This window comes from Acomys minous, assembly GCF_964271855.1.
Source record: "Acomys minous genome assembly, chromosome: 5".
NCBI classification, from domain to species: Eukaryota; Metazoa; Chordata; class Mammalia; order Rodentia; family Muridae; genus Acomys; species Acomys minous.
Genome location: NC_140494.1, coordinates 119,877,865 through 119,892,410, shown reverse-complemented (window position 1 = coordinate 119,892,410; position 14,546 = coordinate 119,877,865). Strand labels below are relative to the sequence as shown.

At 44.7% G+C, this 14,546-nt stretch overlaps 1 protein-coding gene across 5 annotated transcripts in view; it reads left to right on the top strand.

Moving 5' to 3' along the window:
- LRRC49 (leucine rich repeat containing 49) overlaps positions 1–14,546 on the top strand; it is a 95,828-nt gene that overhangs the window by 44,877 nt on the left and 36,405 nt on the right. For all 5 annotated transcript variants that reach the window (XM_084783841.1, XM_084783844.1, XM_084783842.1 and 2 more), the window contains one exon: positions 8,482–8,629. In XM_084783841.1, the coding sequence (XP_084639967.1) occupies positions 8,482–8,629 (148 nt within the window). The remainder of the gene's footprint in view (positions 1–8,481; positions 8,630–14,546) is intronic.

Here is a 14,546-nt window from a genome sequence, read left to right as displayed (position 1 = left end):
CCCATTCCAACACATCAAGTCTCATCAGGACTGAGCATATCCTCTACCACAGTGGCCTGGCAAGGCAGCCCTGCCAGAGGGAAATGATCAAAAAATATGCAAGAAAGTCCTTATCAGAGACAGTCGCTGCTCCCCTTACTAGGAGACCCACGTGAATACCAAGCTGCCCATCGGGTACATATGTGTAGGGGGCCTAGGTCCAGTCCATACATAGTCCTTGGTTGGTGTTTCAATCTCTGCAAGCCCCCCTGGGCCCAGGCTGGCTGGCTCTGTTGGTCTTCGTGTGGAGCTCCTGTTCCCTCCAGGTCCTTCTAGCCTTCCTCCCTCTTTTCCACAAGGCTCGCTGAGCTCTGCCCAATGTCTGGCTGTGAGTCTGAGCATCTGTTTAGATCTGTTGTTGGGTGGGGCCTCTCAGAGGACAGCAATGCCAGCCTCCAGTCTGCAAGCATAGCAGAATATCTTTAGTAGTGTCAGAGGTTGGCTCTTAGCATGGTGTGCTGAGACACTGGTTGGACAGTCCCTCACTCTCTGCTCTTTCTTTATCCCTGCACATCTTGTAGGCAGGGTAAATTTTGGGTTGAAGTCTGTGTATACCACATTTCTTTATCCATTCAGCTGCCAATAGACTCTTAAGCTGGTTCCTTCCATATTGTAACTATTGTGAGTAGTGTAACCATGAACATGGAGACAGGCTGTCTCCTCACATTGTCATTTCATTTCCTTTGGATAGAAAAATAGGATTGCTGGCTCGTGTGATCTCTGTTTATAATTTTTACACTACTCTACAGTTTTCCATATTGGCTACGCTGACTTAAGTCCCTGCCAACAGCATGTGAAGGTATACCAAGGTTCCCTCTCTCCTGTGCTCCCTTTGCATCACTGTGACCACAATACCTGACAGACACAGGTTAAGGAAGGAGAGATTCATTTAGGCTCAGGACTCTGAGGGTTCGGGCCCCTGTGGTGAAGAGGGCACGCTGCTGAGGCAGAGGTGTAGTGTGGGCCCTTCACATCACAGGAGACCAGGAAACAGAGAGCAAGGCAAGAGCCAGGGGCAGTATAGCCTTGGAAAACACCCCATAGTGACCTGCTGGGTCAGCTGGGCCTAACCTTTAGAAGCCTTCTAAAATAGCACCACAGGGTGGGAACAAGTATTCAGAACTTGAACCTGTGGGGACAGGAGATCAAACCATGACACCCATGTCCTCACCAACACCTACCCATGAGTTTTGATAGCCGCCATTCCTACAAGCAGGATGAGGTAGCGTCTCACTGTAGTTTCAGTTGGAATTCATTATGACTTCATGCGCCTGTTGACTGGCTGCATACACGCTTTCGAGAAATGTCTACGCAAGTCCTTTTTCATAAAACTTCTCACTGACAGCTTAAAAGCAAATTGGCAATGTCCATTGTAGACCTTCAAGTCAGAGACTCATTTTAACTTTGAGTAAGATTTCCAGGGAGGCACTGAATGAGTGTGTTAGCAAGGGCAATATTTTTCTGCTGTGACCCGGAGCTTGCTGTTTTACACATCAGGGTGTTGGCCTTTTGTTCTCCAAAGTGAGCTTGAGTGGGCTCCCAGTTTTTCATAGAGGGCAAGTCAGGAAAATCTCAAGGCTATGGAGCAAAGTTCACCTTTGCCCAGTGCTATGGCGGGTGTCGTCTGTTGCATCCTTTCCCAGCTCAGCGCTGTGTCTTCTCCACCTCTTTCCTCAAGGAACTTGTTTTTTATTCCAGCCAGCTGTTGATAGGCGTTTCTCACACATTTCTTTGTGTGAAACACCAAAGGTGACATTGTTGAGAGTGGCAGAGATTGAATATATGGGCTTTGTTTCCTACGACTGTATGGCTGAGTCACAGAGAACACCACACCCCACGAGGAAGGCATGAATGCAGCAGGTTGTAGGAAAGCCAGCGCCGTGTGTACAGTGGGCCCGTCACAGCTCTGCGCTGAAGAGCATTCCATCCTTGCAAACTCTGGCAGCAAGTCTCTGAGGAAGGGAATGCTCAAAATCTCTGAACCATCAGCATTCACCTCAGTGGGAAGCTTATTAGAAGTGCAGCTCGCCACACCCCAACAGAGATGACCCCACCCCCAGCCCCACCCCAGGATCACAGTTGCTACTTTCTGGAGATCCTGTGACTCAAGTGCACATTTAGGAGGTGCTGCTGGAGAGGGTTTCAAGTGTCCTTAATTAGGTCAGGTACCAGTAGGAAGCAATCACCACGGCCTAGCACTTGCAGGCAGCATACGGGAACTAGGAGTGGAGTCAGCCTGGGACGGCTTTCCTGCAGGGAAGAATCCTGTTAGCAGGGGAGGCGGCTGGGCAGAGAGCTAACAGTAGGAGTAGGTGCTCATGTGGGCACATAGCTTCACCTTTTGCTCACACTAACAGACCCTTCTTTTCACTAGCACTCTAAAGTCAGCCCCCCCTTCTGTGTGTGTGTCCATCCGCGCCATGCTCCCTCCTGGGCTCTATTTCCAGTCTTTCACCTCACAGAGCCATCTGTCTAGCTGACCTAGAAAGGCTCCTGCTTATATATGTGTGTGTGTGTGTGTGTGTGTGTGTGTGTGTGTGTGTGTGTGTGTGTGTGTGTGTGTAAGTAATGCATCTAGGACTAGAACAAGGGTGTAATTCTTTAATAATTCTTTAATAATAATTGTTATAAATTGATAGCCAAGTAAAATTGGTACCTAGACTATTGGGACCTGAGATAGTGCCTGTTATCTTTTGACAGCTTATTTACGATGTTAAACTGATTGTTGGGCTCCGATCTTACTGACTATTTTACTTTTAGTAAAGTGTCTCATCTCCTTTTGGCCAGGCATCTGCTTGCCATTGTCTGCTTCCATCACGGTGTTCAGGATTCAGATCAACTCCGAACAGCCTTTCTCCCTTCGGCCTTCTGCTTTTAACTGTAATTCTTCTGTAAAAATAGAATTTCTTGTGCCTTTAATTTCTGCAAAGAGAAGATGATACAAGAAAACAGGACATAAGCTTGATCCCTTTATTTACTCTTTGATTTTTAAATATTTTTATTTTACTCATATTTTCAAGCCTGGTTTTATTTCCTAAAACATTATAGGCCTCTTTAAATTTTTATTTTATTTTTATGTGTGTCTGTTTATGCACATGCTCACACATATGTGCTCATAGAGTCTATACAAGGGAGGAAAAGCCTCAGGAGCTGGAATTACAGACAGTTGTGAACCTTTCAGTGTAAGTGCTCGGAATTGGACCACTGTCCTCTGTAAAAGCACCAAGTGCTCTAAAATGCTTAACCATCTCTCCAGCCCCTATTCTAGGGCTCTAAGACTGTATAGTTTTTGATAATCCAAATATTTGAAGTCTTAGCCAGTCTGACTATGCCACCTGTTTTTAACAGGCCCTCAGAGCTCTTAATTTCGTCATAAGATTGAGCTGTTTCATTGTTGTGGGTATTTGTGTGTGACCTTTAATATCTAACCATTGGGAATTCTTTGGGGTTCTTGAATCTAATTTGCTGTCAGAGCCCTATTGGCACAAGCAGAGTTGGATGTCTTTTGTGACAGGGTTTCTCTGTGTAGTCCTGGTCTTGCTTTATAGACCAGGCTGGCCCCGAACTCACAGATTCACCTGCCTCCTTGTTTCCTGAGTGCTGGGATTAAAGGTGTCCACCACCACACCTCACTTGGATGTCTTTTTTTTTTTTTTTTTAAAGTCTCTCCTCTTGGAATATTTTAGAGCCATTCAATGAGGATTCACACTTCAAATTATGGTTTGTGTTTAAAAACAATCAGGCAAAACTTTCTGTCCCTTCCTACCAAGGCTAAGTGCTGAGATGGGACAGTGTCTCCGGGGATGTCCCCGGTTGAGGACATGGATGTATGAATTACTGTCAGGTTAGATTTTCTAACTTGATCTGTTCCCAGGACCTGTCTGCTACCTCACACCACTGAAGATCCTGCAAACCAAAGCTTACGATCACTGGGGTCAGCAAGTTCCCCAGGGCAGAAAAGCCCATTTGACCCATTTCAGGTTTTTTTGTTGGCCGCCCTCTTCCTCTTTGTCTTCCTCTTCCTCTTCTACTTCTTTTTCCTCTTCTTCTTCTTCTTCTCCTTCTCTGTGTTCCTGCCTCTCCTCCACTTTGTTTTTGTCCTTCTCTCCTCATCTCCTCTTGCCTCTCTTCCTCTTCAATCCCCTACCCTCCTCATTTTCCTTCTCCTGCTCTCCTGCCTTTCTTCTTTTCTGATTTTTGGAGCAGATCAATTTATTTGAGAATTTTCAAATACATTTTATTCACCTCTTAAGTTCATCAATACACATTCCTGTAATTGCCTTTTGCCTTAAGTATGCTTTACATTCTAATGACACATATTTCATGGATCTTTCTAGTGAGTTCATGCTTGTTGTATGAGTGTGTGTAGCATGAATATGTGTGAGTGTGAATCTGAGTGTGTGAGAGAGGGCGTGTGTGAGTACGTGAGTGTGTATAGGAGGGAGCTGCTGGACCTGGCATCAAGGACAGGATATGCCTAGAAGTTCAGTCGCTTCCCCTCCTGCGGTCTTTCCTGTTGTGTTTGAGTTGCAGATGTGGACGGCTGGCTCTCCAGGTCTGTCAAACCTTTGGAGTATGGCATCACCATCACATTCACTGGGTATAGAGCCTTCCACTATACACACAAACACATTTTCCACTTGACTCGTTGAAGATAGCATTTTGTTTAGCATGTGGCTCCACCCATTCTTTCAGCTGATAACCATCAGACCAGCTCTAAAGGGACACTCGAGAGACCTGGCTGAGAAGACTTAAACTAAGCGTATTGAAAATTTTTGTTAGCTCACATTTTAATGATAACATTACCTTAAAATTATACACAGCAATAAGAAGCACATCATGGGCTCTGCAGCCTAGTTGCAGATAGTAAATAAGAATACAGGTAGGACCCACTTGTCATGAAATAAAGGCATCCCACTTTTCTTTGATTCTGGGTGCTGTATATGCATTTTTTCAATGTATCTATCTGATTAGTAATATACTTTAGGTCATAATAATTCTTGAATGGCATATGACCTTTTTACACAATAACTCTAAGAATAGGACGAGAAGATTGATTTATCAGTTTTTATCAGCAAGAAGTTCTTTGGAATAATTAGACTTTGTCCTGTCATTTCATCCAGTCCTACAACTGTGTATTTCTCATAAAGTAATCTCCATTTTTTTCTGAATCAGTTTTTTTTTTAGAAAAAATTTACATGTAATAGAACATATCCATTTTAAGCAGAGTCTGATGAATGTTGACAGTGTCTATACCCTCTAACCACAATTGCAGTCAGTCACTTAAGAGAGAAGCCTAGACCTTATTCATCGTTCCCTCTTCATCACCTCCAAATGATTACAGATTGACCACAACCCAGCCCTTGGCAGACCCTCTGCTCTCTATCCCCAGAAAGACCAGCATGCTTCTTACTGTGCTAGGATCCAACAACCTTTCACCTCCCACTGCAGTCTCATTTACAGCTCACTTCCCACTCTTGTCCCTTTTCTTTCCTGTGTCCATTACATAGTGTTACTACATTGTGTTCTTTCTGAACAGCGGTTCTGATCACTTTACGGCTCCCACACCCTGCCTCCATCACCCACTCCCCACTCCACGCCATCGCTTGCCATCACTTCATGTTTAAAATCCCCTGATGACTCCTCCCTGTTCCTGCCCACAGTCACTGGTTTTGGGGAAGAGCATCAAGGTAGAGGGGCAGCTGTTTATTCAAATTTACCTACACTTGAAGCCATTATTAGAGTGTATCATAGCACATGATTCCAGCCACCCAACACCCCGGAAGTTGCAGAACTCTGAGAGTAAAAGACCGGTGCTTACCGGGAATTTGGGGACTGGGTAAAGTGCAGGGGAGTTTCTTAAGGCCATGATGACTATTCCCTGTAGGACTTTACGAGTACAGAATATTATGATTAATAAAAAGAAAATAAGCTAAGATAATAAGTTGCCAGGCAGCAGATATTATATGAGGTTTATTAAGTGAGCATGGGGAGAGAAGGAAAGAGGGGACAAACAGAGACAGAGGAAGAATAAGGGGGGGCAGGGGGGGGGAGGGTAGAGGGGCAAGAGAGAGACCTCATGGAGGGTCTGTTCTTTTATACGACCCTGGGCAGGGCCACACCTCCATGGCAGGTAAGCAATGACATCACAGGTAGGCGGACTGAAGCAGAATCCTAACACGAAACGCCTTCCTGTAATTATCTGCCACATCTCAAATGCCTTGACACACAGGCAGGTCGTGACCTCATCCTACAGATCCGGAAAGATCAACTCTGAGGTGAAACAGCATCAGGATGTTTTGACTTTGACTCTGATCAAAACATGAAGAGCTGGCTGGCTGTGGCAGTAAGGCAGGAGGAGACTCAACTTTACCTGTCACTCAGTTGTTTTTGTGGCACACTATTTATTCTGTGTCTTCTTATCTTCATAGAGAGGTGTAAGGGCAACATAAATCCTGAAAAAGTCTTCTTCAGCATACGTGTTTGTATTAGTTGAGTCTTGCTGACCTCTGATGTAAATTAATTCCCCAGATTTTTTTTTTCAGGAGTGCTATTTATAAAATGAATATTCTTGCCTTCAAAACAAAACAAAACAAAATCTCAGTGTGTGGTTTTCTAGATACCGAAAGATGATTTCTACACCTCGTGTAGAATAGGGTCAATTGTTATAGTAAGTATATTAAAAAATATCTCTAAATAATGTTTATTAATAAAACCTATAATTATTACAGCAGTGTTATCTAACCCACTATCAATCAATAAAACACATAGATACTTGTTGTATTTTAGAATAACTTCATTTCACCTAGGACTGGGCAGGTATTAACCCTCTAAACTAACCTTAATACTTCCCAGCCCCCATCCCAGGCCATCTGGTTTAATTATTCTTATCTGGGCTACTTCCCATCTGAAAACCCCAAATACTTGCTAGTGTTCTTTATCTGGGACGCTTTCCTCCACCCATGCTGATCCAGCCAAATGCTTCTCTCCACGCTAACCCATCAAGGCAGCTCTGCTCCCTTCCTCTTTCCCAGTGCCTCTCTCCTTCCCAAGAGCCTCTCTGTCCTGGAAGCCCTCCAACTTTTGCTCAGTCCCTTCCTTCTGCCCTGCCCAGGTGTAGGTCTTTTTTCCCCCAATCAACCAACTTCAAATAGATAGAGCAAGGTTTACACAACAAAGACCAGGGAGAAGTGCTCCTCTGGGCAGCAGCTGGATCTGGGGAGCCAGTAATTAGCATAAGAATACCAGTCCAACCCTCAACAGCCAGTACCCAGAGTCCTGGCCTAACACTGAAGAACAAAGCTTGAAGATTCACACTAGCCTGTTAAGGACTGTTTTGTACAGTTTAGTGGAGTTGACCATGAAACTGCGATTTCATGAACCACACAGTTCATAGCCTGTGGGGAGTCCTCAGTTTTTATTCACAGTGCTTGATGAGGGAGAAAGGGATGCACTTGACAATTGAGGCATAGTGACCACACAGGAGGTTTCTGTGTCACTTAGAACCCCGTTTTTTACAGTCTGGGTGCTGGAGTAGAGTGTAAGGAAGCCTTTGTAGATATGAAGTCCAGTTAGGCTGAGGGGTATTTTTCTATGGCACGTCCTCATGGAGCGGTGTGTGTGTGTGTGTGGGTGGGTGGGGGTGTGTTGACCAGTACAGGCAAGATCCATGATGGCACACAGGGCCCCTTCACACTCACAAGTGTGAGAACAGTTCCCAGCTGACAGAGGCAGCCCTGCCATAGGCTGGGGTCTTCAGTATGTCTGTGGGGAGTGGGGACTGATGCATGTTTTGGAGTGTAGTAGTCTGATAGTGGTCTAGTAGTAGGTCCCCTGTGACCTGATTAGGTACAATGTCACATTTTCAAGGGAAGGAAGATTGCATTTCATATTCTTGTCAGTGACACATGTCATTCGGAGTGAACTATCATGTTTAGACTCATTGCAAAGCTGCAATACAGAGACTTGCTCTGTATTGCACAGCACTTAAGGCAGCCAGGCAGTGCTGAAAGAATAGACACATTTATCAGTGGAACCAAGCACACTCCTGGAAATAGCCACATAGATACAGCCAGATGGCTGTCAACAAAAAAGCAGCAGTTCATCAATGTGGGAAAATGTGAATTTGGACCTTCCATTAAATTAACTCAAAATGGGTTGTAAGCCTAAATGTAGAACTCTCAAAACTATAAATCGTAGAAGAGAAACCCAGACAGCCTTCAGAAACCAAAACAGAATTAAAAGAAAGAAAGAAAGAAATCAGTAAGTTTTCTGTCATTAAAATTAAAACAGAACAAAACAACCACAAAAAAAGAACAAAATCCAAAAAAAACCAACCAAACAAACAAACAAACAAAATCAAAAAACCAAAACCAAAACCAAAACCTGGAAGTATTATTTGAAAATAATACTGAGAATAATGCAGTGCCCTCTCTTGTGCAGCTTTGACAGTGTGTCCTGCCTTGCCGAGTCAACTTCCCTCTCGGACATCACCTTTGATGGCAATCCAATAGCTCAAGAGTCATGGTACAAGCACACGGTCCTTCAGAATATGATGCAGCTGCGCCAGCTAGACATGAAGCGAATCACGGTGAGCACGCTTCTGTGCACCTGCCTGAGGGTGGCCTCCCCTGTACCTCCCTGCTCCCCTGAGAGTGGCTTCCCTGCTCCCCTGAGAGTGGCTTCCCTGCTCCCCTGAGAGTGGCCTCCCTGCTCCCCTTAGAGTGTCCTCCTTGCTCCCCTGAGACTGGCCTCCTCTGTACCTCCCTGCTCCCCAGAGAGTGACCTCCCTGCTCCCCTGAGAGTGCCCTCCCATGTACCTCCTTACTTGCCTGAGTGTGGCCTTCTATGAACCTTGCTGTTTCCTTGAGTGTGGCTTAGGAAATTTGGGTTCCAGTTGCATGAATGCTTGTTAATTTTACTAATTTGGAACTGTGGGTTATTGTGACTGTATGCTTCATAATTGTAAGTATAGGGTTTTTAAAATTTTTAACCATCATCCCTATTTCCAGTTTCATCAAATAGGACTTTAAACTCTCGAGGCTTCTATTTAGATCAAACTCTACATTTATTTTTATTTTTGCTCAGTATTTAGTTAATTTATTTTGAAATGACAAAAGAGAGTTTCATAAGTGACACAGTGCCGTACTAGAGCCAGAGAACAGCATGAGACTCCTTAGCATCTTACTCAGTCTCTGTCTCCTTTTCCTTCAAGTAAATCAGTAACCCTAAGTACCCCATGCCACAGGGTTGTGGGATGAGTCCCCCAGAACTTTGTGTAGTTTTGTGGATGCTATAATGCTGTTGATGAAGATGTCATATCAGTAATGTAACCATTGCTCTAAGGGAGCCCGCATGGGATCTCCAGTGTACAGTGTATACCAGCATGGCGCCCGCTGGCTTGGCTCCAAGACACTGTAGTAATGAGACCTACCTGCCTTTCTTTCATGACACCCCACGTTTATTCCAGTGTTTGCTTTCTCAGAAAATATCCATGGATAACCTCAGTGTCATCATCTCTACCTGTAGTGACAATTTTGGTTTCTTTAAAAGACACAGAAGTATTATGGGAACGTTTTTGTTTTAATCCCAGGTGTGGGGATAAAGGACTGCTTTGCAGCAGCTGACTGTGGTTTGCCTCGTGCTCTAGCAGGGGCATGGTACTGCCAGTTGCAGATAGTTTCTGTGACATTTGGTATTCTGGGAGCTTTTCAGAGGATATGTAAGCGCTAGGGCCCCGAGAAGCGCAATTACTGTTGCTGGTTGCAGTTTGTCAAGTAGTCTACACAAAGAAATGGGAAGAAATCAGAGGAAAAGATCAAACTTGCCCTAAGGAACTCAAAGCCCCTGGTCAGCAGGAAGTAGTGTAATGATAGTGTCGCCCCCTTTCTTATGCATCGTTTTTTTTTCTCCTATCTAGGGGGTTGAAAGGGAAGAAGTAAAGCGGGGGAGAAGGGTGGGAGAGAAAGGAACCCACAACCTAAGAAGTGTCAGTTGCATCTGTCCTTGAAAATATACCAAACTGCTACTTGCTTTTCCCCTTACACCATACTGATTTAATGTGGATTCTGCAGCTAGGTTCACTCTATTGCTCGTGACTTATTCTTTGAATGTCAGCTTCTCACTGTGTGACATTTCCATTGATCATTTAGTGACACTGTGGGCATCTGGAGTGAGTGGCAAACAGCTAAACATGTAGATGGGCTCGTGAGTACCACGGCCCTGGAGTTTTCTCATCCTCTTCCTTTATGATGTATAAAAGGTTCTTTGTCCTCTGTTTACTGAGATACTTGCTGTCAACAGTATTCTGTATCTTATGGCTTCTCTTTTCACTATCTTCATGTCTTTCTTAATTGAGCATCCATGATACTTCTGACTGTCCTTCTTGCTGAAGATGCTGTAGAAAGATGTAGAGCTAACTCTCCGGGTAGCTGAGTACATGATAGTACACTGTTGCATGTCAGACCTGTCTGTCCTAGCGGCATAGAGTGCTTAGGTACAGAAATGATCCTCTTTCCTATCTGATGCAAGCTGCTGTACAGGTGGCCCCCCTTCCTTCTGCCTCACATAGTGCTGCAGTTGTAGTTTCTAAGCTCCAATAACAATTTTTTTTAAGTCATAGGAATTTCCTTACAATTCATATGTAATAAAGGAGGATAATGCCGTGTCTAATTGTTACCCTGGTACAGTCCATGGAACGCATTTGCATGGCAGGAGGGTCACCTGCTCTGCTGAACACACAGCCGCAAACATAAAGACTGAGTACACAGCACACCTGCTCTCCCATAGTTCAATTTTTTTTTAGTTAAAAAATAATCTCAAATTTAAATAAAAGTTATAAGTACAGAACATTCTTTTAGAGTATGATACTAAGCCAACTGTATAACAGTTCTACAGTAATGACACACTCATATGATCACATTCTGACGAGCACAGTTGTGCACTAACATTGGGAAGTGGCTAGCTAGCATTTAACTCTCATGCCACATTCAACCTCCGCCATGCTTATCATGCTTTTCATGGTAAAATGACCCAGTTCAGAACTGCATGCTGCCTGTAGGTGCGCTTTGTTACATGTCCCTGTTTATTGTTTCTAGAGAGCAGGTTCCTCCTTTCCCCCCTTTCTGACTGTGACATTTAGGAAGGGTATAGGTGAGTTCTTTTGTAGAATGACTGTCACTGCAAAAGTTCCCACTCTTGCCTTGAAACTAAGTCTTATGTAACATAGGTTTTTGGCATTGATGTAACAGGAGTGTTTTTTTCTTATTTGAATTACATATGTCAATAGGTATGTTATTCAGGCTTACCTCTTTGATGGTACTATTGACTCAGATGAAGATCCTGTCCTGTAGGCTTTTCCATATGAAATGATTCCTTCTAATCATGATCCTGTTCCCTATATAAAGACCCATTGGTGTTCATCAGCATAAAGCAGTAACAAAAACAAGCAGCTGTCCCAAGTCATTCTAGACCAGGAAATGAGGGTCTTGGTGCCCAGTGTGATACTGGGTTTAAGGAATGAGACACCCTACAACTTACATGCTTTTCATTGGTAAATTGACTGTGGTTATTTACTGATGGGATAAAGTATGTATCTTTCCATTTTCCCATATTGCATTTTCAAATGTCTACTTTGTTAGAATGTGAAGACCAGCTCAGCTGCTTGGACCTAAGTACTTAGGAAAGGGAATTGTTATATATTCCCTTTGGCCCAAAGCACTGTGAAGCGTTCTTCACCTGCTCTTTATACACACTGGGCAGAGATGTCTACAGCAGAGTGTGTATGAGGAACCAGAGATGACAAGATCAGAGTCACAGTTCCTTACAGCTTATGACAGAGGCAAGCCTGCAGCCAGATTACAATACATAGTGACAGTACAATTAGAAAACACAACACGCTCTGTTTGTCTGTCTGACTACCTGTCTAGCTGCTTTACATGCACTCTTACATGCTTACGTGCTCATAAACACTTGAGGCAGAATGATGTGAGAGAGCAAAGTAACTCCTGGTTTTACCAGAGAGATGAGAGAAGTTTTAAAGGAAAGACATTTGACTCAGGAATTGAAGAATAGCAGTGAAATAGAATGGGTGGAGAGGAAAGGTTTGCACAGTGCAGGGGGAGGGGCATGCAAGGTGCGGAGGGGTGGGGTACACAGTGCAGGGGGAGGGGCATGCAAGGTGCGGAGGGGTGGGGTGCACAGTGGAGAGAGCTCGCATGCACAGTGCAAGGAGTGGCAGGCACACTACAGCGGAGTAGCATGCACAGCACAGAGGGGTGATGCGCACAATGCTACCTGTAAGGGAATGCACAGTGCAGAGGGGTGATGCGCACAGTGCTACGTGTAAGGGAATGCACAGCACAGAGGGGTGATGCGCACAGTGCTACCTGTAAGGGAATGCACAGTGCAGAGGGGTGATGCGCACAGTGCTACCTGTAAGGGAATGCACAGTGCAGAGGGTGGAATGCACAGTGCAGAGGGGTGATGTGGCAGTGCTTGGAGTGGTATTTTCAGGGCAAGGAATGATGCGCACAGTGCAGGGAGGGCTGAGGGAATGTGGCAGTTGATAGCAGCAGTTGAGTTTAGCTAATCACTGGGTGTCTGAGAGAGAGAATAGCTTTGGGGGGAAATGTCTAAGTGGGTTTAAAGGTTTTTTGCCACTCAAAAGGAGGAACTTCTAAAGACTCCAAGAGATGTAAACCAGTTTGCCTATTAAAATTACTGTCCAACAAGATAGGGCGTGTCAACATTCCATTATGCGTGGGGGAGGAGCTTTTGAGGCCCCACCCCTTCCTGAGAAGCTATTGGCAGTTAATGCTTACCTCAGGGAGAAGTCATTCCCTCTGTAGGTGTTGTAGCCACTGGTAAGTTGCCCACACTCCAAAGATAACTCCTCAGCTATGTTCATGCTAATGACTCTAATTAAATCTCATGGAATAACCATGGATAACTGACCCTCCCCCAAAGATGGAAACAGGGAGGGGCTTGTTGAGAAGAACAGGTTCAGCAGGAGTGGGAGAGGATAAGAGACAGTGATGGGGGTGAAAATGACCAAGATACATTATGTATATGTATGGTGTTGTCAAAGAATAATGGGAAAATGCTGTCCCTCTGGTCCTCAGCCTGCAGGATGTCACGGGAGGGCAGAGTGGGCACGCGATGTAAAGCAAAGAGTTATTCCAGGGCAGGAGGATGTTGGCATCTGGTCCAGAGAACTAGCAAAGGACAAGGCGATGCTTCCTACCCCTTACGTCCTCAATTCTTATTTAGCTGGTTATTGGTCCGAGAAGACTGGGCTGTGGTTGGGCAAGAGTAGACTGAAGATTCGTAAGGTGAAAGTGAGGATAGGTTTGAGTCCAGGCCTGTGTAGTGCTGAAATTAGCGAAGTTCATCTGTAAAGGACCTGAGGGTGAGAATTTGCAACATTGGGGAGTAGGTAGTCTGCTGAAACTGCTCGGCTCTTGCAGTGTGAAAGCAGATGTGACAGCATAGAAGGGAAGGAGCACAGCATTGTGTCAGTGACCTTACTTACAAACCAAGTGCAAACTGGCCTTTTGCCTGTGGGCTGGATTTTGTCAAGCTCTGATCTATATATAATACTGACTGATTTTTCTGGACTATTAAAAGTTACACCTGGGGCTAATAAGATGGTCCAGGTGGTAAAGGGGCCAGCCACCAAGCCTGTCACCTTTTGCTTGATCCCTAGGACCAACATGATGGAAGGAGAGGACTCAACTCCTGACATTGTCCTCTGACCTCCATGGTCTTGTCATGATATACACACCCCAATACATGCATGCATGCATACATCAATAATTGTAAAGGTTATATTCTGGCCTAGTGTGCAGAATAGCATAGTGGCTGAAAGACAAGGTTAGCTGATCAGTCTTATCTCAAAAGGAAAGAATACAAAATCCCCAGTGTGACAGCCTGAGATTGACCGAAGGATCCTGCAGGCTTTGCTCACTAGGAGGCAGCATCGGCTCACTGAGCATTGCTCCTTTTAGGCAAAATGAATCATCTTTTTGAAACATTTTTAGTTGACATGATACCTGTCCATATTTATAGGACATTGTTACAGTGTGTACATACAGTACAGTGGCCCATTATTAGTAGTAGCTCCTCTCAGATATGGGTATTGGCCATAGCTTGGTATTTGAGCAAAGCATTTGGCAAAGTCTGTTGCTGTCATGTTGAGCTGAGCTGGGTGGCTGCAGGTTCTTGATTCACACATACCCACAGAGCACAGAGGAACTGATTGGTGCCAGCCTCAAGAAGTCTCTACTGGTAGACAATGGGTTTTCTTCCAGCCCATTCTGTGACCTTTTGGGTTAATGTCTAGATGAGAGAATATTGGTGTTGTGCTGATAAAGTATGTGGGTGATAGAAGCCAGAGAAGTTAGGGTGATGTTGCATAGGCCGATCCAGTCAGTTAGAGGTGACAGTGCATAGACCGATCCAGTCAGTTAGAGGTGACGGTGCCTAGGCCGATCCAGCCAGTTAGAGGT